General features: G+C 45.6%; 1 protein-coding gene across 1 annotated transcript in view; it reads right to left on the minus strand.

Moving 5' to 3' along the window:
* Positions 1–23,348, minus strand: part of GLRB (glycine receptor beta) — a 175,234-nt gene that overhangs the window by 15,399 nt on the left and 136,487 nt on the right. The window contains exon 9 of the mRNA XM_073644903.1: positions 5,301–5,593. Coding sequence (XP_073501004.1) covers positions 5,301–5,593 — 293 coding nt within the window. The remainder of the gene's footprint in view (positions 1–5,300; positions 5,594–23,348) is intronic.

The raw sequence follows: 23,348 nt of genomic DNA on the forward strand, positions 1-23,348 counted from the left end.
AAATGTGATGTGGTCCCTAAAAAAATGGTTTTGTAAATTTTGTTGGAAAAATGAGAAATCGCTGGTCAACTTTTAACCCTTATAGCTCCCTAACAAAAAAAAATTTTGGTTCCAAAATTGTGCTGATGTAAAGTAGACATGTGGGAAATGTTATTTATTAACTCTTTTGTGTGACATATCTCTCTGATTTCAGGGCTTAAAAATTCAAATTTTGAAAATTGCAAAATTTTCTAAATTTTTGCCAAATTTCCATTTTTTTCACAAATAAACGCAAGTGATATCAAAGAAATTTTTCCACAATCATGAAGTACAATATGTCACGAAAAAACAATCTCAGAATCAGGGGGATCCGTTGAAGCGTTCCAGAATAATTACAGTTATATGAAAAAGTTTGGGCACCCCTATTAATCTTAAGCTTAATGTTTTATAAAAATTGGTGTTTTTGCAACAGCTATTTCAGTTTCATATATGTAATAACTGTTGGACACAGTAATGTTTCTGCCTTGAAATGAGGTTTATTGTACTAACAGAAAATGTGCAATCTGCATTCAAACAAAATTTGACAGGTGCATAAGTATGGGCACCCTTATCATTTTCTTGTTTTAAATACTCATACCTACTCTTTACTGACTTACTAAAGCCCTTTTTTTGGTTTTGTAACCTCATTGAGCTTTGAACTTCATAGCCAGGTGTATGCAATCATGAGAAAAGCTACTTAAAGTGGCCACTTGCAAGTTGTTCTCCTGTTTGAATCTCCTCTGAAGAGTGGCATCATGGGCTCCTCAAAACAACTGTCAAATGATCTGAAAACAAAGATTATTCAACATAGTTGTTCAGGGGAAGGATACAAAAAGCTGTCTCAGAGATTTAACCTGTCAGTTTCCTCTGTGAGGAACATAGTAAGGAAATGGAAGAACACAGGGACAGTTCTTGTTAAGGCCAGAAGTGGCAGGCCAAGAAAAACATCAGAAAGGCAGAGAAGAATGATGAGATCAGTCAAGGACAATCCTCAGACCACCTCCAGAGAGCTGCAGATGGTGTCACTGTGCATCGGTCAACTATACAACGCACTTTGCACAAGGAGAAGCTGTATGGGAGAGTGATGCGAAAGAAGCCGTTTCTGCAAGCACGCCACAAACAGAGTCGGCTGAGGTATGCAAAAGCATATTTGGAGAAGCCAATTTCTTTTTGGAAGAAGGTCCTGTGGACTGATGAAACCAAGATTGAGTTGTTTGGTCATACAAAAAGGCATTATGCATGGCGGCAAAAAAACACAGCATTCCAAGAAAAACACTTGCTACCCACAGTAAAATTTGGTGGAGGTTCCATCATGCTTTGGGGCTGTGTGGCCAATGCCGGCACCGGGAATCTTGTTAAAGTTGAGGGACGCATGGATTCCACTCAGTATCAGCAGATTCTTGACAATAATGTTCAAGATTCAGTGACAAAGATGAAGTTACGCAGGGAATGGATCTTTCAGCAAGACAATGATCCAAAACACCGCTCCAAATCTACTCAGGCATTCATGCAGAGGAACAATTACAATGTTCTGGAATGGTCATCCCAGTCCCCAGACCTGAATATCATTGAACATCTGTGGGATCATTTGAAGAGGGCTGTCCATGCTCGGCGACCATCAAACTTAACTGAACTGGAATTGTTTTGTAAAGAGGAATGGTCAAAAATACCTTCATCCAGGATCCAGGAAATCATTAAAAGCTACAGGAAGCGACTAGAGGCTGTTATTTTTGCAAAAGGAGGATCTACTAAATATTAATGTCACTTTTCTGGTGAGGTGCCCATACTTATGCACCTGTCAAATTTTGTTTGAATGCAGATTGCACATTTTCTGTTAGTACAATAAACCTCATTTCAAGGCAGAAACATTACTGTGTCCAACAGTTATTACATATATCAAACTGAAATAGCTGTTGCAAAAACACCAATTTTTATAAAATATTAAGCTTAAGATTAATAGGGGTGCCCAAACTTTTTCATATAACTGTACCTCAAAGTGACAGTGGTCAGAATTGTAAAAATTGGCCTGGTCATTAACGTGCAAACCACCCTCGGGGCTTAAGGGGTTAATGACCGCCATTAAAGGGTTGTTTGGCGGTCGCTAAGGGTTTAATAAAGCTGCCTTATTTTTTCAACTTTTTGCTATTTTGATTTCACTGAACTTTATTGACATAAGTAGGCGTAGATTACACACTTTTTTTATGCGTTTCTGTGACCTTTTTTTACCTGTGAATTTTCTGCATCTAATGTAAGTCTATGGGGAAAATCTGTACAGAAAGCTCTGCGCACCCGAAAGAGAAACTTACATGTTGCGGATTTGAAAAACGCACCGCAAACCAGTTTACACAGCGTAAATAAGAAGCACAGTGGGAATGAGATTTCTAGAAATCCCATCAATTTTGCTGGAACAGTAAGATGCTGCGTTTTCAGGGAAAATACGCAGCGTCAAAAACGCGACAAAAGCTCATCTTAGGAACGTAGCCTAAGATGTGTGGTAGGTCTCAAAACGGAGATACAAAGGCCTGGTTGTGATGCGTATGTGGGGCAATAATTCCGGGAATCACTCCTTCTGCTGTGCTTCCTACAAACCCGGAATCATTTTTGGGGATCGTTTTGAGTGGGCATGGCAGAGACGTGGTGAATAAAATGTTGCTCTGAAAGGCTCTGTACATTTTCAGACTCTAAGGCTGCCGTTGAATCAAATAGACACTTGACAATTTTCTCCTGGAACTGGAGGAAAGTGAGTTCTCCTTGAGACTTCTTGTAGAGAAAGAAGCTGTTGTAGGTAGCAATCTGGATGAGGTAGATTGCTACATTTTTATACCAGGCCCTGGTCTTTCGCTTCACCAGATAAGGTTGGAACACTTGGTCTGATAGGTTAACGCCTCCCATAAATTTATTATAGTCTGCTACACAGACTGTTTTTTGCATTTCCATGGTGGCGTCCCTGTCTCTGATGAAACAGTGGTGTCTGTATGCAGCGTGGTCAGCACGTAGACGTCGTTTTGGTCATTCCACTTCACTGCAAGAAGTTGGTCACTTCCAAGTGAGAATGACGCCCCCTTCTCCAAATGTCTGGACATCAACTGTGATGGAAAAGCTACTCAGTTTTTATGGACTGTCCCTCAGGCCCATGTATTTTCAGCATGGAGGGATTTATGTAAGGGATACTGGTGTAATAATTGTCGGTGTACATGTGGTACCCTTGATGCAGAAATGGCATCATTAGTTCCAAAACTATTTTACCAGGGATGCCAACTGTCTGGGGGCAGCTTGGAGTATTTATCTGGCAGTTTCTATCTCATTAGGGTTTCATAATAGGATCAGGTCATGATAGCTGTAAATACAGGGGTACTGTAGACAGATTTTGTTGCCCAGTAGAAGCTGATTCTTTCTTTTTTTATTTACTAACCAATTTTTTTTATTACAGGGATACTTGAAAGGATCCACGAACAAAAATGGGAGGACGTGGGTTTATGGAAACTAAAATGTTTGGGTTTTGGGCATTTAATTGTAACACTACTGGGTGACAAAATTTTGGAAAAACTCAAAGGGGGTCAGATTGGTGACATCAACTTTTATTCCAGGGGTTGCTAAAAACAGGGGAAATTAAGGGGAAAATGAATTGCTGGGACACCACAATGGAGGGGGGACTGTAGAACTTGGCCCTGCTTCTGACATTTCAGCAGTGACAACTGACTCCGTTACCATAGGGGCTGTGGGATCCCATGGAGGAAGAGCAGTCATCACTGGCTGAAGACATTTATGCTTCGGACACAGATCTGTCTCACTCCTGGAGCAAAGCAAGGTGTATGCCTGCTCCACATTGAACATTCTACGGGCGTTTTTACTACTTTGTGCCAGCCTAACAAAAAACCTAAACCTAATCTAAACACACTAAACATTTTATTATCTTTTAGTTTTTTTACATTTTGGAAAAAAAAACAAATGTAAAATTAGCCAATGGTAGATAAGCAACCTGGCGTTAGCGAACTAAAAGAAATAAAAATAGCAAACAATAAATAGGAATAAAAAAAAAGCAAAAAAAGTGTAATCTGATTAGGGGGATGACACTGAGGGGGTGATTAAGAGATTAAGGAGCACAGGGAAAGCTTATTATTGAACTTGAACTGATTCTTCACTTTCACTGACAGGACAGCATTTGAACGCAGTGTCAATGAACTTGGTTCCTGAAGTTGCAGGGTGCCGGCCGGCCGATCTCTGTGGGCGCATAGCGCATGCGCCCGCCATTTTTCTTTGTGACAAAAAGGACAGGGGCAGGGGAATGGCGGCACCGTTGCCAAGGTACCATGGGGGACTTGGAGATATGGTTTCTCTCTCCTCTGACATATTAGATCACGTCAGACAAGAGAGAAATAAATTTTTAAACCGCATGTCACTGTCATGATACTGCTGTATGATAACCTGAGACCAAGGGCTCCTACCCTGTTCCTAACGCTAGGGGCACCCAAGCTATCCCTGCTCCCCAGTTAACTTCTAATGGTGAAAATGCTGGGGCCACGTACCTTACTGTTCTCCTGAAACAGCCCTTATGTGTCCCCTCCTCCACCCAGGAAATTGGGGAGGAATAGTGTATGTAAATACACAAACCAGACAAACAAGGAAAGGACGTACAGGGATAAATAAAAATACCAAATATACAACATATGCACTCACACACAACAGCGGGAAAAACCGAAGGGATTAGGAAAGTAAACTAAAATAGAACAGGAAGGGACTATGCACACAACCAAAACGCCAAGCAACAGTCACAGAACAACTCTACTTAAACATCTCAGCCGAACACCGAATCCTCCACTCCTCACCAGGCAGTACAAGACTTAACACTGGCAATGATGATTGCCAGAGCAGAGACTATATAGGAGATGGGTGTGGGTGCACAGCTGAGAACTTCCAAGAAGGAAGCTACAAAGACTAAAAGCTGAGCAATTTAACTCCTGCACTGCTGAAAGAAACCAGAACCATTTAATAAGAGGGAGAAGTGCATCTATTCAATGCAAGAATATGTGAACTCAGACGCTGCGGCCTTCTGGCTCCTCTCTGTCGCGGTTTTGGTTTCAAGCTTTTAAATGAATATTAGGAGAGGCCTTTTATATAATCGAAAGGACTAGCAGAGCTTAGCCTGCTAAAATAGTGAAAAAACAAACAAAACAAAAACAACACACACTAGAAGTGACACACGGCTGGAATCCCCAATTTATATTGCACTCAGACCGAAAAGTATACATTCAGTGAAAGATTTCCTTTCAGATGATACATACTTGCAATGTGCTGATATGAACTGGAGTCCCGGTCCCATTCACTGTATTCTTTTTTGCAGCGTTGGGTCCCTTTCCTTCTGCTTGCTCAGTCTTTGCAATTCTGGCTTTCTCTGCCTCAATCCTCGTTGGACTGTTCATGAAGACCTGGACTACAGCATATTGAACAAGCGAGGCAAAGCCAAAAAGGAGACAAGTAATGAGCCACACGTCAATGGCTTTCACATATGACACCTTTGGCAGTTCTTGCGCCAGCGTGGTACACTCTGACGCCAAGCTCAGAACTGAAAATATCCCTGAAAAGGTAAGTATAGCACAAAATTATTTATATAGTTATGCATTTTCTGTGTTATAGTATAAAGAACTAATAAACTCAAATACATCCAACTACCTTAGATAGTTAGATTTTCTCTTTCTCACGCAAACTAGGGCCAATTTCACATAAATCCAATTGACCTAGACGCATTATTTCTAAAGTGTCAGAAAAAAAAACATGTATCCAGCTGAAACCTGCACAGGCATACATATAACAAATTGAACAAAAAAAAATTAAAAATGGCCAAATCTGAACCTGGAACCCCTTTGCTGCATGTCAAAGTGCATCAAAACCATCATGGCCATAAAGCATCAGCCTGCAAAACCAATCTATTTAGCTTTACTTTATACATGTGAATTTTTTTGTAAAAAAAAAAATTGTTGCTCATCTTTCGCTTAATAACTAGAAAATTAATAATACATTGCAAATGCTCTACTCATACCTACCAGTATCAAACCTTGATTGCAATAAATAGATGGAAAAAAGTAGTGTGTATAAAAAATTAGCACAAACTAACAATTCTATGTCACAAAAGGGGTGAAGAACCTCCGACAAGTGGACTGCTTGTGGCCCTTTATGTCATTTCATACGGACAGAATTACCTGTGGGCCACAGTGCTTAGGCCGCTGGCCCTTTAATTTGTATGCAGAGATCGCACACAATGCTGGTTTATGTTTTGACTCTGATCAGTGTGAGAATTAGCACACTATGTTCTCTGGCCTATGGGACATATGCAGCTGTCTCAGTGTTTCCTTGTGATATATATTCAGTAGTCTCAGTGTCTCCTATGTACCTTACTAAACACTGGGTGGTCCGCCTTTGTGATTCTTTGCCAGGCTTTTACTGCAGCTGGCTTTAGTTGTTGTTTTTGTTTCTTTCTGCATTAAAGTTTAGTCTTAAGCATGTGAAATGCATGCTAGAAGGGGTTGCGAACTGGTCATTGCAGAATATTCCACTTTTTTCCCTTTAAAAAGTCCTGGGCTGCTTTCACAGTTTGTTATGGAACATTGTCCATCTGCGAAGCGCCATCCAAATTAATCTTGCAGAAGTTTGTTGAATCTGAGCAGAAAGTATCACCCTGTACACTTCAGAATTCATCCAGATGATTCTGTCGTCAATCACATCATAAATAAACACTAATGACCCAGTGCCATTGGAAGCCATGCATGCCTATGCCATCCTACTGTCTCCGCCATGGTTTATAGAGGTTGTGGTGTGCTTTAGATAATGAGCTGTTCCAAGTCTTCTCCATACTTCCTTCTTCTAATCATTCTGGTACAGGTTGATTTTCATTTTATTTGTCCAAAGAATGCATTTCCAGAACTGGGCTGACTTCTTTAGATGTTTTTTTTTTTGCAATGTCTAATCTGGCCTTTCAATTTTGAAGGCAGATTAATGGCTTGTACTTTGTTGTGAACTTTCTTTGCTCTCATGTCTTCTCTTTATGGTAGACTTAGATACTTAAACAGCCATTTTCACTTACATGGATGTTGTGAAGGGGTTTTTATTCATCATGGAAAGGATTCTGTGATCATGCATCCTGTTCCACAGACGTCCAGGCCTTTTTTAGTTCTCAAGGTCACCAGTGTACTCTTTACTTTTGCAGAATGTACCAAACTGTTGATTTGGCCACTCCTAACATTTCTGCTATCTTTCTGATAGATTTCTTCCTTTTTCACTGCCTAATTATGGTCTGTTTCACTTCCACTGAGAGCTCCATTGACCACATGTGGGTTCACAGCAACAGCTTCAAAATGCAAATGCCACACCTGGAATCAGATCCAAACCTTTTACCGTTTAATTGATGATGGATTAATGAGGAAAAAGCCCATTAAAGAGTTTTTGAGATAATTGTCCAATTACCTTTGGTCTCTTGAAAAAGAGGCAGCTACATATTAAAGAGTTGTAATTCCTAAACCCTTACGCCAATTAGGATATGAATACTATCAAATTAAAGCTGAGAGCACTTAAAGCCCATATTGATTATATAACTGTATCTTGAATAGGTTTTGGTAAACAGCTAAAATTACAAAACCTGTGGCAATATTTCTGGACCTAACTGTATATAAAGCAGTGTCTTCTATGTGATGTATAGTCAGAAGCCTGTTTTCTCTATGGTGTATGCAGCAATCTTGGTGTCTCCTATGTAAAGTGCATATACACAGCAGTCTCAGTGTATCCCATGTAATGTTTACTGCAGACCTGCCACTGCTTCAGTTCTATAAATGTTACGTGAGAGGTGATGAATTTCCCAACTTGAGGAGACCAGCAGTGTAACGTACATCTGTGTTTGAAACTACTTACTGCTGCGAGCAGTTCGTTACAAAATTTATCGCAAAAAGTTGACTGAGCGCCAGCCAAATGAAAATAAATCTGGAAAAGCAGTTGTGAGTAGAATCATCATCAAAACCAACAAACATCCCTCGGGTCACCAAACAGAAGCAGATACAGCCATCACATTAGGAGCGAGTTGATTAAATCTTTGACCAATTAGAGTAGGATAACTTTTAAGTTGATAATTTAGTATGGCTTGTGAATGATCTTATACGAAAGTCATGTAAATAAAAATACAACCACGGACAAAAGATAAAAAAAAAAAAAATTCACGTAAAAATCTCACACAATAGGAGCCATCAACCTTATGGTATATTATAGAACCTAATATCAATCAAACCACAACCACCTCATATATCACAGTTTGACACACTACAAAAACAAAGAGCACATAGACATGCAAAAAACCTTAGTTACTTACCGGTAACAGGATTTTTCGGAGCCCATGACAGCACCACGAGAGAGAGAGAGAGGATCCACCCATCAAGGACAGGAAACCTACAGGTTAAAAAGGGCGGCACCTCTCTCCCGCCTCAGTTTAGTTAACAGAGCATGAGAGGACCACCAAGGTTAATTACAACAAAACAAATTCATTTTAAGCCAGTTACTTTAACTAACTTCCCCCGAGGGTGCAAAAAAGGAAAATAACTCTACGGGAGTGCGAAAACACCAGTGTAGGGAGGGAATATAAGGGTGCTGTCATGGGCTCCAAAAAATCCCGTTACCGGTAAGTAACTAAGGCTTTATTCGTACTCCCATGACAGCACCACGAGAGAATTACAGAGATGAAAGGAGATTAGGGAGGGAACCACAGCTTGAAGCACCCTTCTCCCAAAGGTGAGATCAGAAGAGTCACCTAAATCCAATCTATAATGCCTATAGAAGGTGGAGGGAGAAGACCAGGTGGCAGCCTTACATATGTCTTCGATGGAAACCCCCATCTTCTCTGCCCAGGAGGTTGCTACAGCTCTGGTGGAGTGAGCCCTCAACCCCTCCGGTACTTCCTTATCCCCCCAAGAGTAGGCGAGGGTGATTGCCTCTCTAATCCACCTCGCAATCATAGATTTTGAAGCTTTACAACCTTTCCAAGCCCCCTGATGGCATATAAATAGGGAACTCTCTTTCCTAAAACTGTGTGAAACTTTCAGGTATTTAAGTACGCACCTTCTAACATCCAATGTGTGTAGCTTCAACTCTTTCTGATTCTTAGGGGGAAAGCAAAAAGTTGGAAGATTAACCTCCTGAGTCCTATGGAGTCGTGAGACTACCTTTGGAAGAAAGGCTGGGTCAGGCTTTAATACAATTCTACCATCCAGAATTTGAGTAAATGGTGGGGATATAGAAAGAGCCTGTATGTCACTTACTCTTCTGGCTGAAGTCAGGGCAACTAACAGGACTGTTTTAAGAAGAATAATTTTATGGGAGGCTGAATCTAGGGGCTCGAAGTGAGGGTTAGTCAAGGCATTTAGGACTAGATTTAAATCCCAGGGAGAGGATTTAGTTTTAATAATAGGTCTACACCTAAAAGAGGCTTTTATAAACCTTGCTATCCAATAATTAGCCACTATATCGGAAGAAAACAAAGCTCCTAAAGCCGAAACTTGTACTTTCAATGTACTAGTGGTAAGGCCCTGTTCTAAACCCCGCTGTAGAAATTCTACTATTTTCCCAATAGGGGGCCCATTCTCTGGTTTAAATTTTGAAAAGGACAGAAACTTCCTCCAAGTCCTAGCGTAAATGCGGGTAGTAACGGGTTTTCTGCTACATAGGAGAGTGTTTACTACATTTGTGGAAAAACCTTTGCTGTTTAACAATGCCCCTTCAAATTCCATGCCGTTAAATGGAGATTTGAGGCTGGAGGATGGGAAACCGGACCCTGAGTGAGAAGGTCCAGAATCTCCGGAAGAACCCAGGGGTCTGATATGGACATTCTCCGGAGGCAAGAAAACCACGGTCTCTTGGGCCAAAAGGTACATATGAGGATCATTCGGACTTTGTCTGCCCTGATCTTCCTTATGACTGACGGAAGCAGGACCATGGGAGGGAATGCATACGCCAAAGGAAACTCCCAGGGAACCATGAAGGCGTCCACTGCCAGGGGCATTTCTCTGGGGTTTAGGGAACAAAATGCTGCCACCTTTCGATTGGATTTTGTCGCAAACAAGTCCACTGTTGGAAGACCCCACATTGCCACAATCCTGGAAAATATCTTAGGGTTCAAGGACCATTCTCCTTCTTTTATGGAAGTACGGCTGAGAAAATCTGCTGTGACGTATTCTTTCCCTTTTAGATGAACAGCAGAAAGGGAGAGACAATGATCCTCTGCATTCTGAAGTCTGTGCGCTACTCTCATTAAGTCTTTTGAATGGGTTCCCCCTTGACGATTTATATATGCTACTGGGACTTGATTTTCCGAGAGTATACGGACATCCTGGCCCTGTAAATATACAAGGAACTTATTGAACGCATAATCAACCGCCAAAAGTTCCTTAACATTTGAGGAAAACTGTACCTCATTTTCTGACCAGGTCCCCTGAATTAAGTTACCTTCAAAATGAGCTTCCCAACCTGTAGCACTTGCATCTGTAGTCAAGACTGCAGTAGGTTTACATTCCAAAGGGACTCCCCTAGAAAGATTAGTGTGCACCAACCACCAACGAAGGGATTGTAAGGAGCGAGGGGCCAAGGTAAACTCCCGGTCTAGATGTCCATCTAGGATTGCGTCGTTATACAATATATTCCATTGAAGTGCCCTTGAGTGAAATTGGGACCAACGCACTGCGGTAAAACTTGAGGTCAGGGACCCTAATAATGACATGGCTTTACGGAGTGACATAGAGGGTCTATCCATACAATGTTTCACTAAGCCCTGGATTTTTGCAATCTTTTCTTCTGATAAATAGCATAACTGTCTTTCAGAATCTAAAATGACCCCCAGGAACTGTTGAGCTTTTAGTGGAGTCAACCTAGATTTTTCCAGATTTAGAAACCAACCTAGTCCTTCTAGGATAGAAATTGTTACCTGAAGGTGGGCCTCGCATTGAACAAAGGAGTTCCCCACTATCAGGAAATCATCAAGGTAAGGGATTATTAAGATGTCTTTTTCTCTTATATGGGCCATAACCTCTGCCACTAGTTTGGTAAAAACTCTCGGGGCTATAGCCAACCCAAAAGGGAAAGGGGTTATACTGGAAGTGTTTAACCACCCCTCTTAATTCAATGGTCACCCTCAAATACTTTTGATAATCCTTATGAATGGGAACATGGTAATATGCGTCTTTAAGATCCAGAACTACCATATAACAGTGGGGAAAAAGTAATTTTACTATTGTTTTTAAGGATTCCATTTTAAAGGTGTCTATTTTAAGAAAGCTATTTAAGGATCTTAAATTTATGATTGTCCTGAAACACCCATCCGGTTTGGAGACCAGGAAGAGCGGGGAGTAGAATCCGTGACCCTCTTCTGTTTCCGGAACCTCAATCAGGACGTTTTTCTTTATTAGGTATTGAATTTCCGATACAAGGGCAGTCTGCCGCTCTGGGGAGGAACTAGAGGGAATAATCATGAATCTTCTGTAAGGAAGAGTTTGAAATTGAAATTTAAGACCAAATCTAATCAGGCTCAAAATCCAATTACTATGTGAAATACGTTCCCAAGCTGGGAAAAATAATGACAATCTCCCTCCCACCTGGGCCGATTGTGATTCCCCTGGCTTCTGCTCATCTTTGGAAGAAGAACCAAAGAGTAGGCCTCTACCTTTGCGACTGTTAGAACTCTCCTGTTAGGTTTTTTCTAGTTTGCTGGTCACATGACCTTTTTTGCCTATTTAATCCTGCTCCGCCCTCCTGGCCTTGCTGGACTTCATTGTAATTTCTACTCTTGAGCTAGCTTGGTGCTCTGTTACCTTTCTCAGTCGGTTTTGCTAGGTCTTCGGACCTCTATGTTCTATGTTGTTTGTTTGTCTTATTTCTGCTACAATTTCTGCTAGGAGGTGTCCATCTTTCTCCCAGTCCCTAGTTCTTGTAGGGATCCATTCCTCACATCTATAGGTCTTCGTTCAGACTAGCCGAGGACTTTAGCGGGTCTGATCGCAGGATCAGGTTCCCCGTTACATCGTAGGGATCCAGCTTAGTTCTATTGTAGGGACAGATCTCCTGTCTTTCCTTAGTGCTTGTAGCAGATCATAACAGTAAGTCCAGCCCAAAAAATTTCTCTAAGGAAAGACCTCCAGTTTCCATCATGGTCTCTGTTCAGGATTTGGCTCAACGCTTGCAGGGACTCTCTCTGGAGGTGGCCGAGCTCCAACAACACGTGAGTAGCTGTTCTGGAGCGAATTTTGTGGAGCCAAAGGTACGTCTGCCTGATCTATTTTTTGGTGAACAACAAGTTTTTTTTTCTTTTAAAATTGCTTGTTTGCTGTATTTTCGTTTGAGGCCCAGATCCTCTGGTGATGAATCACTGCGCATAGGGTTCATAATGTCACTTTTGCGCAAAGAACCTCAGGGATGGGCCTTTTCTCTCCAACCTAGTGATCCGTGCTTTAGATCAGTGGATAGCTTTTTTTCTCCTTTGGGGTTGTTGTACGATGATCCTGATCGTGTCTCATCTGCTGAGTCTGAATTAAGACGTTTGAGGCAGGGATCAGGTAATGTGGAAAATTATTGTACTCACTTCCGTCGGTGGTCTGCTCAGGTGGGGTGGAACGATTCAGCTTTGAAAAGTTTGTTTCTTGCGGGGCTAGGTGAAAGGGTTAAGGATCTGTTGATTGCTTATCCTTCACCTGGAAACTTGCAGGAGGCAATGCAATTAGCTATACGGGTGGACAGGAGACTGCGTGCAAGGGTTAATGAGAGTAAATCCTCTCATGTCAGCTCCGAGTCTTGAGAGGGTCTGTACTGACATTGGAGAGCTGATGGAGATTGGGGCGATGTCACCCCGCTCTCAGGAAAAAGACCGCAGATTTTCTGAAGGTTTGTGCTTTTATTGCGGTGGATCTGACCATTTCATTAAGAACTGTGTGCTTCGTATGAACAAAGAAAAAAAAAAAGGTCAGTTACGCCAGTATAGCCTGTTTAAATACTAAGGGTGTACTTCTTTCTGCTACTACCACTGCTCAGGAAGAATTAATTGAATTTCGGGTATTTGTGGATTGTGGTTCTACTCTGAATGTGATTGATGGGGGATTCTTGGAAAAACTTAAATTAAAACCCAAACCTTTGTCATCCCCTATTGCTGTGGTTTCTGTCGATGGCTCCCCCTTGAAGAGTGTTACTCACAAGGTCTGTGAATTTCCCCTCACTATTAATGGTATTCACCAAGAGAATTTGGATTTGGTAGTATTAAATAATTTGCCTTCTCCAGTAGTGTTGGGGTTACCCTGGTTAAAATTGCACAATCCTGTACTGGATTGGTCTACCAATGAAATTAAGTCCTGCAGCCCTAAGTGTTATGACAAGTGTTGTAACGGTCGCATTGCTGCTGAGGATAAAGGGGAATTACCTGTACCTATTCAGGATTTTTGGAAAGTTTTTTCTGAGAAGGAATCGCAAATTTTGCCTCCCCATAGACTATGATTGTACCATTGAATTTGTCCCTGGAGCGACTCTTCCTAAAAGTCGTTTATTTAATCTTACTATTCCTGAGAGAAAGGCTTTGGAGGAATACATACAGACAAGTTTGCCCGCCGGTCATATTAGGCCTTCCAAGTCTCCTGTGGCTGTTGGATTTTTTTTTGTTAAAAAAAAAGGACGGTGGTTTACGTCCTTGTCTGGACTTTCGTGAGATTAATAAAATTACTGTACGCAATCCTTACCCACTGCCATTGATTCCTGATTTGTTTAACCAGTTAGTGGGGGCCAAGTGGTTCTCTAAAATTGATCTCCGGGGGGCATACAATTTGTTGCGTATGAAGGAGGGTGATGAATGGAAGACTGCTTTTAACACTCCTGTGGGTCATTTTGAGAATCTCGTTATGCCTTTTGATCTTACCAATGCTCCAGCATTTTTTCAGAATCTTATTAATGACATCCTTAGACCTTTGATCGGCAAAAATGTGGTTGTGTATTTGGATGACATTTTGATTTATTCGCCGGATCTGGAGTCTCATTGGCAGAGCGTACGTGAGGTATTGCAGTTATTGATTGACAATTCGCTTTTTGCTAAGCTGGAGAAATGTGAGTTCGCTGTTCAGAGAATTCGTTTTTTGGGCTACATTATCTCCAGCGAGGGCTTTGAGATGGACCCGGTGAAAGTTCAAGCTGTGCAGGAATGGCCTAGGCCTATTGGTTTGAAATCGATACAGAGGTTTTTGGGTTTCGCCAATTATTACAGAAAATTCATAAAAAAAATTTCTATTATTGTCAAACCACTGACTGATCTCACCAGGAAAGGTGCTAATACGGTTCAGTGGACTTCTGAGGCCATTGAAGCTTTTGTGTTTCTAAAGGAGAGGTTCAACTCTGCTCCCATCCTTATGCAGCCTGATGTGACTAAGCAGTTTTTGGTTGAGGTTGATGCTTCTTCTGTGGGGGTCGGTGCGGTGTTGTCTCAGGAAAACAAGGATGGAGTACATCCCTGTGCCTTTTTTTCAAAAAATTTTTCTGAGACTGAACTTAATTACGATATTGGTAATCGGGAATTGCTGGCTATTAAACTCGCATTTGAACACTGGCGTTATCTTTTGGAAGGTGCTGAATTTCCCATTCAGGTTTTCACTGATCATAAAAATCTGATCTATCTTGATGCAGCCAAGCGCTTGAATGCCCGTCAGGCTAGGTGTGCACTTTTCTTCTCGCGGTTTAATTTTTCCGTTACTTACATCCCGGGTACCAAGAATGTTTAAGCTGATGCTTTGTCTCGCAGCTTTTCTCCCATGGTCGGTGCTGAGGAGGAGGAGAGCATTTTACAAGAAGGTGTTGTGATTGCTGCTTTGGACTCCGTTTTGGAGGATGAGAATCTTAAAGCGCAGGAGAATGCCCCATCTAACACTCCCCATGGGAGGTTGTTTGTGCCTAGGACCTTTAAGAGAGATTTGTTTGAGTGTCATGAGTCTCGGTTGGCAGGTCATCCAGGAATTTCTGAGACCAAGAGACTTGTGGGTCGCAGTTTTTGGTGGCCTGGATGGCAGAAGGAAGTCATTAAGTGGGTGCGTCAATGTACTGTGTGTGCTAGATCTAAGTCTTCGCATGCTCCTGCTGCGGGGTTGCTTTGCCCTCTGGAGGTTCCTAGTGCACCTTGGACACATCTGGCTATGGACTTTATTACTGACCTTCCCCCCTCTGAGGGTTTCACGGTCATCTGGGTGGTCATGGACCGTTTTAGCAAGATGTGTCACTTGGTTCCCTTCATCAAACTGCCCTGCGCTAAGACACTCGCTAAGGCCTTTGTCAAGGAAATTGTCAGACTACATGGCGTTCCTACTGACATTGTTTCAGATAGGGGACCTCAGTTCGTGGCTCGTTTTTGGCGTGCCTTTTGTGACAGGTTGGAAGTTCATTTGTCGTTTTCATCCGGATATCATCCGGAGTCTAATGGCCAGACAGAAAGAAAGAACCAGGATGTTGAGCAGTTCTTGCGTTGTTTTGTGGCAGACAATCAAGAGGGGTAGTCTGAGTTTCTGACACTTGCTGAGTTTGCTCTTAACAACCATACATCCTCTTCTGCTGGGTGTTCGCCTTTTTTTTGTTGTACTGGGAGACATCCGTCTTTTGAGTCATTCTCCAAATTGGTATCGGCTGTGCCTGAGGAGGAGAGTTTTTCCGGTGATTTGGAGAGAGTTTGGACGGATGTGGTGGTAATCTTCAGGAGGCTAACAAAAAATCTAAGAGGTACTTTGATAGGAAGCGGCAAGAGGTTTTGTTTGCTATTGGTGACATGGTTTGGTTTTCCTCTAAGAATCTGCGATTGAGGATTCCTTCTAAAAAATTGGGTCCAAAGTTTGTAGGGCCCTTTAAGGTGCTTCAGATAGTTAACCAATCTACTGTTAGGTTGGAGGTTCCTACCTCCTGGAAGATTAATCCGTTGTTCCATGTTTCTCTGTTGAAAAGAGCTGATGTGTCGGATGGTGACGCCTCTGCCACTGTTCCTCCGGTGGCGGAGGACGGGGAATATGAAATTTCCCGCATCCTAAATTCTAGACGGTATAGAGGGAGTTTGCAGTATCTCGTCGCTTGGAAGGGTTTCGGACCCGAGGATAACTCATGGGTGAGGGCGGATGATGTTTCTGCTTCCAGACTTGTCAGACCATTTCACAGGAGGTTTCCTGATAAGCCCGGGCCTAGGGGATCCGGAGGATCCTCTTAGAAGAGGGGGTACTGTTAGAACTCTCATGTTAGGTTTTTTCTAGTTTGCTGGTCACATGACCTTTTTTGCCTATTTAATCCTGCTCCGCCCTCCTGGCCTTGCTGGACTTCATTGTAATTTCTACTCTTGAGCTAGCTTGGTGCTCTGTTACCTTTCTCAGTCGGTTTAGCTTGGTCTTCGGACCTTTATGTTCTATGTTGTGTGTTTGTCTTTTACTGCTACAATTTCTGCTAGGAGGTGTCCATCTTTCTCCCAGTCCCTAGTTCTTGTAGGGATCCATTCCTCACATCTATAGGTCTTCGTTCAGACTAGCCGAGGACTTTAGCGGGTCTGATCGCAGGATCAGGTTCCCCGTTACATCGTAGGGATCCAGCTTAGTTCTATTGAAGGGACAGATCTCCTGTCTTTCCTTAGTGCTTGTAGCAGATCATAACAGCGACCTCTTTCTTCGAATTTCTCTTGTTCTCTGTAAAATCTTCTTCGGACAAATTTCTTTTTCCGATTTCTTAAAAGAGGGTAGAGGTACAGACGGAAATCCCTTCTTAGGATCTCCGGCTTTTTCCAACAGTTCATCCATGGTCTGGCCGAAAAGATATTCCCCCTCACAAGGAATTGTACAAAGTCTAGTTTGTACATCTCCAGGCCAGCATTTAAGCCATAGGGCTAGCCGAGCAGCATTTGATAGAGCTGATGATTTTGCTGCCAATCTAACCGAGTCCGCAGACGCATCAGCAAGAAAGGCCGCTGCACACTGGACTAGGGGAAGGGAAGAAATTATCTCCTTCCTGGAGACACCTGTGTCACCCTAGGCCTGGATGCCACAAATATTAAAGGCTGTGTCTGAGAGCAGGAGGGAGGTTCCCTGGTCAGGGACAATTAGCATACAGCACCTCCTGTCCCAGGCCAGTAGGGGGAGCAGGCTGCCCCTATAAAAGCTGGAACTGAGGGCAGGGTTAGAGAGAACTGGACGACCTAGCTCAGAACTGAGACTAGTCCCAGAGAAGGAGGGACAGTTCAGCTGTAGCCAAGGAGTCCGTGAGGCAGAGGAGAAGCTGCGAGCCAGGGACAGAGGAAAAGAGAGCCGGTCCTGGCAGAGAATCACCACCGGACATTGGGGTTCGAGGCTGTCAGGGTTGTAAGCCCAGCAGCAGAGAACCAACCCGCGAGGGATTTCAGGTCCCTTGGCCTAAGAAGCCTGGAGGCTCCGCCACACAGAGGGAGCAGTACAGCACGGAGAAGCAAAAGGTACCTAAGGCCCGAGTCGCAAGCCATACAGGCGAAGTGCACGGCCAGCTCAGGAACGTGGGATATTACACCACGAAAAGAGGGATAGTCAGCAAGGGCAGAGAGAGAATGGTAGGCCTTCACACTCACCCTGACCAGTGGGGCTCGCCCGAATGTTCTCAGACACCCAGGCCCATTCCTACCCGGTACTCCTGTTGGGTCAGTAGTAATACCTACAATAAAGACCCTGGACTGTTTGAAGCGGACTCTGAACTCTTATTACTGCGGCCTGCACTATCACCCCCAGCATTCACCTACACTGCCCTGAGGCTACACTCTTCCTGTGGGGAGTTGTCCTACCCCTGTGCTGCACACCAACATCAGCCTCAGTGGTCTGCCTTGCAGCGGCGGTCATCCCTGACAGCAATCCACGGATGGTGTAGTCGGACATTCAAAACACTGATAAATAGACTGCCACAATTTGGTCTGACCACCCTGACACACGGGATCGGGTTGCCGCTACTACCCCCAGCATCGCATAGAAGCCCAGTTCCGGGTACCCCACGGCCCAGGGGGCGAGTCAGCTTTGGCGCAGTCGGCAGGATTGTGACCAACCCGCCACAAACGGGTATTGCGTGCCTGAAAAAGACTGTATACGTAGCTTAAAAAGAGGTTTCCCGCCATCTTCAGCCATTTCCTGCCATCCTCAGCCGCTTTCCCGCCACCATCTTCGGGACGCCGCGAGGGAAGAAGAGGGGCGTGGACGTCCAAACCGCGAAAGACCTGAAGCCCCGCCCTACGCACCGACGCTGCGCAAGGTCCTGGAAGGAGAGAGAGCGACGCTGACGTCACCAGGACGCGACGCAAGGTCCTCGCCTGGAGTAGCACCAGCAGAGCAGCGGCCTACGGAAGAGGATCAACGGAAGGTAGGCCACGGTTAACTAGGGGGGAGGAAGATGACGGACGCGGAGGGACCTTCTAACACCAGCGCGGCTGCAGCAGCGGTGATGCCGTTCTCCATGCCCTACATCCCCGGAGCGGCCTGGCTGCCCCAATACTCAGGGGAATCCCATACATTAACTGACTTTAAGGAAAGACTGCACAGTTTATTTAAAGTTTATCCCCTGACAGAAGAACAGAAAGTAAGCATTCTGACGGGGCAGCTAACCGATGCAGCCCAGCGGGAAGTGAAATCATGGTCAGATGAGGAAAAAAGGACTGTAAAGGACATTCTGACCCGGCTGAGGAGTACCTTTGATACCCGTACCTCAGCTGAAATTAAAATGCGGCTCTACGGATGTAAGCAGCGAGCCCAAGATAGTATCAGAGACTATGCCTTGAACCTGCAAGAAGCTCTGAGAGCAATCAAACAAGCTGACCCTGGCAGTGTGCAGGATGCCGATAAACTATTGACTGACCAGTTCATAGAAGGTCTGCTGTCCAGCGCCCACAGAACCCAGGGGCGCCTCATGGCCCTACAGAACCCCGATTTGGCTTTTGCACAGTTCATAGATAGGGCCATCCGGGTGCTCCAAGAACCCGCACCAGGTGGCGCTGTAGTTTCTCGGCGCCCTGCCATCACTTACCACCAGGAGGCAGTGCCCTACCCTGCAGACCTTGTGGGGGCTGATGCGCAGGCCCTAAACCCATCCCCGCCTGCAAACCTGCACCATCAGGTCCAAGAACTAACAAAGAGTGTTGCTGCATTGACCAGGACCGTACAGTCGTTACAGATGGACCCGTCAGGACCAACCAAGCTGGCTTCCAGTCCGGAGGATGTCCCGTGGCGTCGACGGAGGAGGATCCCGTCGTTCAGAGGGAGGCCCGCCGATCGTTACACTGAGGATGGACAGCCGATTTGCCGCCGTTGCAGCCAGCCGGGACACGTAGCCAGGTACTGTACTTTAAATGGGTCAGACCTGGGGCAGAGAGCCAACCCCCAGGCATAAGGTCACCAGGCGCGTCTAATTGGCGTGATAAGTATGTAGGGGGACGCCCGGTTTTACCCGTAGTGCTGGACGGTATCCCCATGAGTGCACTGCTGGACACCGGGTCCCAAGTGACTATCATCCCCTATGTACTTTTCAAGCAGTAATGGAGTGACACTGACATAACCCGCTATCCAGACAGTGACTTGAGCATCATCGCCAGCCCGTGCCGCAGGTGGGGTTCAGAGAGATGACCATCAAGATTGGTAAGGTTGAACTGCCGGCACAGGGATTGATCATTGTGGACATTGACCGTCGAGAAAGTCACCCTAAAATAACCTTGGGTACTAACGTGATTGAAAATTGTCTTTCAGAAGTGATTGTAATTTTGCAGCAGGTGGCAATGAATGCGAGCTCCAGCCAACAGAGGGTCCTACAGAAAGAGATAAGAGCCCTGATGAGACGGCAACAGTTAGAACTGTCTGGTGGGGAGATCGGTAGGATGAGCGACCCGTTCCCCATTGCCATGCCTCCCAAAAGTGAAATGATGATCTGGTGTCGGACTGCAATCGGGTTAAGAGGGAGAGACTACCAAGCCATGGTAGAACCCGTGTACTCAGACAGCAGGCCCACCATTTTGACAGCCAGGGGGTTGTTTGATGTCCGCCATGGGAGGGAGCCCGTCCGGATCTTAAACATTGGGGAAAGGGAAGTACACTTGCACCGGTACGCTACATTAGCCAAATTGTTTGCTGTCGAACACAATGCTCTCAGGGTCGTGGAACCCTTGCCTCCATCTCCACCGGTGGAGGATAATGGCTCCCAGAAACACAAGGAGGACTGGTGCCAGAAACTCCACGTGGGTGCTGACTCCACTCCCTTGCACCAAAAACAAGGAGTCTACCGGGTGGTTCAGGAGTATGAGAGAATCTTTAGTAAGCACCCGCTAGACTTCGGCAGGGTGAAAGGGGTAGAACACCACATCCCCACGGGGAGCCACCCACCAATAAAAGAGAGATACAGACCTGTACCCCCTGCATATTATCAGAACGCAAAGGGCATGCTGAGAGAAATTAAAGAAGCCGGGGTCATTAGAGACAGCTGTAGCCCCTGGGCAGCCCCCTTGGTTCTGGTAAAAAAGAAAGACGGTACCATGAGAATGTGCGTGGACTATAGACAAATCAATTGTATTACCCATAAAGACGCGTACCCGTTACTTAGGATAGAGGAGTCCTTAGCTGCACTAAAATCAGCTAATTTCTTCTCTACTTTGGACCTTACTAGCGGGTACTGGCAGGTTCCTGTGGCAGAGGCTGACAAGGAGAAGACCGCCTTCACCACCCCGATGGGATTGAGTGAATTCAACTGTATGCCATTCGGGCTCTGCAACGCACCCGGGACCTTCCAGAGGCTGATGGAATGCTGTCTAGGGCAAAGAAACTTCGAGACGGTCCTACTTTACCTGGACGACGTGATTGTCTATTCGAAGACTTACGAGGACCATATAAAGCACCTGGCCGAGGTGTTCGAAGCCCTGGCAGGCTATGGCCTGGAAGTGAAGCCCTCAAAGTGTCACCTGTTGAAACCGAAGGTACAGTACCTGGGGCACGTGGTGAGTGCTGAGGGGGTAGCCCCCGACCCCGACAAGGTTACAGCCATCAAGAGCTGGCCAAGCCCCTCTAACATCAAAGAAGTGAGGCAATTCCTCGGGTTGGTAGGCTACTACCGAAGGTTCATCCCCGGGTTCACTAAGATGGCAGCTCCAATGCAGGACCTCCTGATAGGTCAGTCTAAATCCAGAAGCCATAAGCCACCCTTCAAGTGGGACAAGCCGAAAGAGGAGTCCTTCCGCCAGTTGAAGATGGCCCTCACGGGGGAGGAGATCCTGGCCTACCCAGATTATGGCCAGCCTTTTATCCTCCACACAACGCCAGTAATGTGGGGTTAGGAGCCGTACTGTCCCAAAACCAACAGGGCAGAGAAAGGGTGATCGCGTATGCCAGCCGGAAGCTGAGGCCCACTGAAAGGAACCCGGAGAATTACAGCTCCTTCAAGCTAGAATTCTTGGCAGTGGTGTGGGCCGTCACAGAACGGTTTAAACATTACCTGGCCTCCGCAAAGTCCACCGTGTACACGGACAACAACCCATTGACACACCTGGACAATGCAAGACTTGGTGCCCTAGAACAGCGGTGGATGGCCCAGCTATCAAATTATGACTTCACAATCAAATACCGGGCAGGCAGAACCAACGCCAATGCAGACGCCCTATCAAGAATGCCCCACCTACCGGAAGGGGAAGAAGACTCGGAAGAGCTGGAGGAAGTAGAGCTCCCTGCGTTCCACCGGTATGGGGCCACTCAGTATTCTCACCGGGTAAGAGACAAAGACCTAACCACCGTCATGTTCAACCCCTTACCCCACCACGGCTGGGCTGAAACGCAAGATAGTGACCCTGCAGTTTGCCTGGTGAAAGACCTGTTAACCCAGGCAGACGCTAGCCCTGGCCCGGATGCTCCAGGGGAAGCCAAGCAGTTATGGAAGGAGAAAAGCAGGCTATTCCTCTACGAAGGTAAGCTGTGCAGAAGGCTTGTCAACCACCGGATGCACAAACTGACCTGGCAGGTAGTGGTCCCGAGATGGGATGCAGCGATGGTCCTGGAGGCCTACCATGACAGAGCGGGACACTTCGGGTGGAAGAAACTGGAGTTCCTACTGAGAGAGCGGTTCTACTGGATTGCTATGAGAGGGGCCATAGAGAAGTGGAGCAGGGACTGCGGCCCATGCCACCTCAGAAGGAAGGACCGTACCAGCCAGAAGACACCCTTGAGGCCCATCGTCACCAGGCAGCCTCTTGAGCTGGTAGCTCTGGACTACGTGAAACTGGCTCCAAGCCGGTCGGGCTACGTCTATGCCCTGACAATAGTGGATCACTATTCCCGGTTCCTGGTGGTGGTTCCTGTTAAAGACTTGACAGGCCAAATAGCGGCCAGAGCCTTCCAACAACACTTCTGCCGTCCACACGGGTATCCGGAACAGGTCTTGACAGATCAAGGTCCAGCGTTTGAGGCGGAAGTCTTCCAGGAGTTCTGCAACCTCTACGGCTGTAGGAAGATTCTGACAACGCCTTACCACCCGCAAACCAACGGGCTGTGTGAGAAAATTAATAATATCGTCATTGACCTCCTCAAGACGTTGCCCCTGGAAGAACGCAGCCTGTGGCCGGAGAAGCTGCCAGACCTGATAGACTTGTACAACCATATCCCGGTGAATGCTACCAACTGCACCCCGGCTTACCTGATGCGAGCAAGACCAGGTAAGCTGCCTATGGACCTGGAGATGGGAGTCCTGACACTCGAGAACACCTTCCCAGATGCGGACTGGGATACGGAATGGCGGCTACAGTACAAGAAGGTACAGGAGAGTGTGGAGAGGAGTCTGGCTCTAGCAAGAGAAAAGCAAGAGAGGCTCTTCAACCAACACGCCCCAGCTGGTCCCCTGGAACCTGGTGAGCAGGTCCTGAAGCGGAAGAGAAGGCTTCACAAGCTAGATGACCAGTGGGAGAGCGACCCGTACACAGTACTGCCGTCCAACCACGACAACCCGAAGGTATGTGTAATTACCAAGGGTGGAGGAGAAACCACTAGCACTGTCTCCAGAGACCACCTAAAACGGTGCCCCGAGCAACTGCAGAATCCAAGTGAAGATCAAGATGACCTTGAACCCGCAGAGGACAAGGAAGAAATGATCAGCACAGTTCTCGGAGAGTTCCCCCGGTCCTGGACTCGGATAAACTATGCCATAGTGGTACCCGTCCTACACTTCCTTCAACCTACCCAGCAGGAGCCTACAGGAGAGCAGGAAGAACAAGAAGAGCAAGCAGCCCCGGAGGCAGAAGAACCCATGCCAGCAGCCCAGGAGAGTCAACCCTCTGCTGACAGTGAGCA

This window comes from Phyllobates terribilis, unplaced genomic scaffold, assembly GCF_046119375.1.
Source record: "Phyllobates terribilis strain yellow unplaced genomic scaffold, ASM4611937v1 Scaffold_1__5_contigs__length_1240528914, whole genome shotgun sequence".
Classification (NCBI taxonomy): domain Eukaryota; kingdom Metazoa; phylum Chordata; class Amphibia; order Anura; family Dendrobatidae; genus Phyllobates; species Phyllobates terribilis.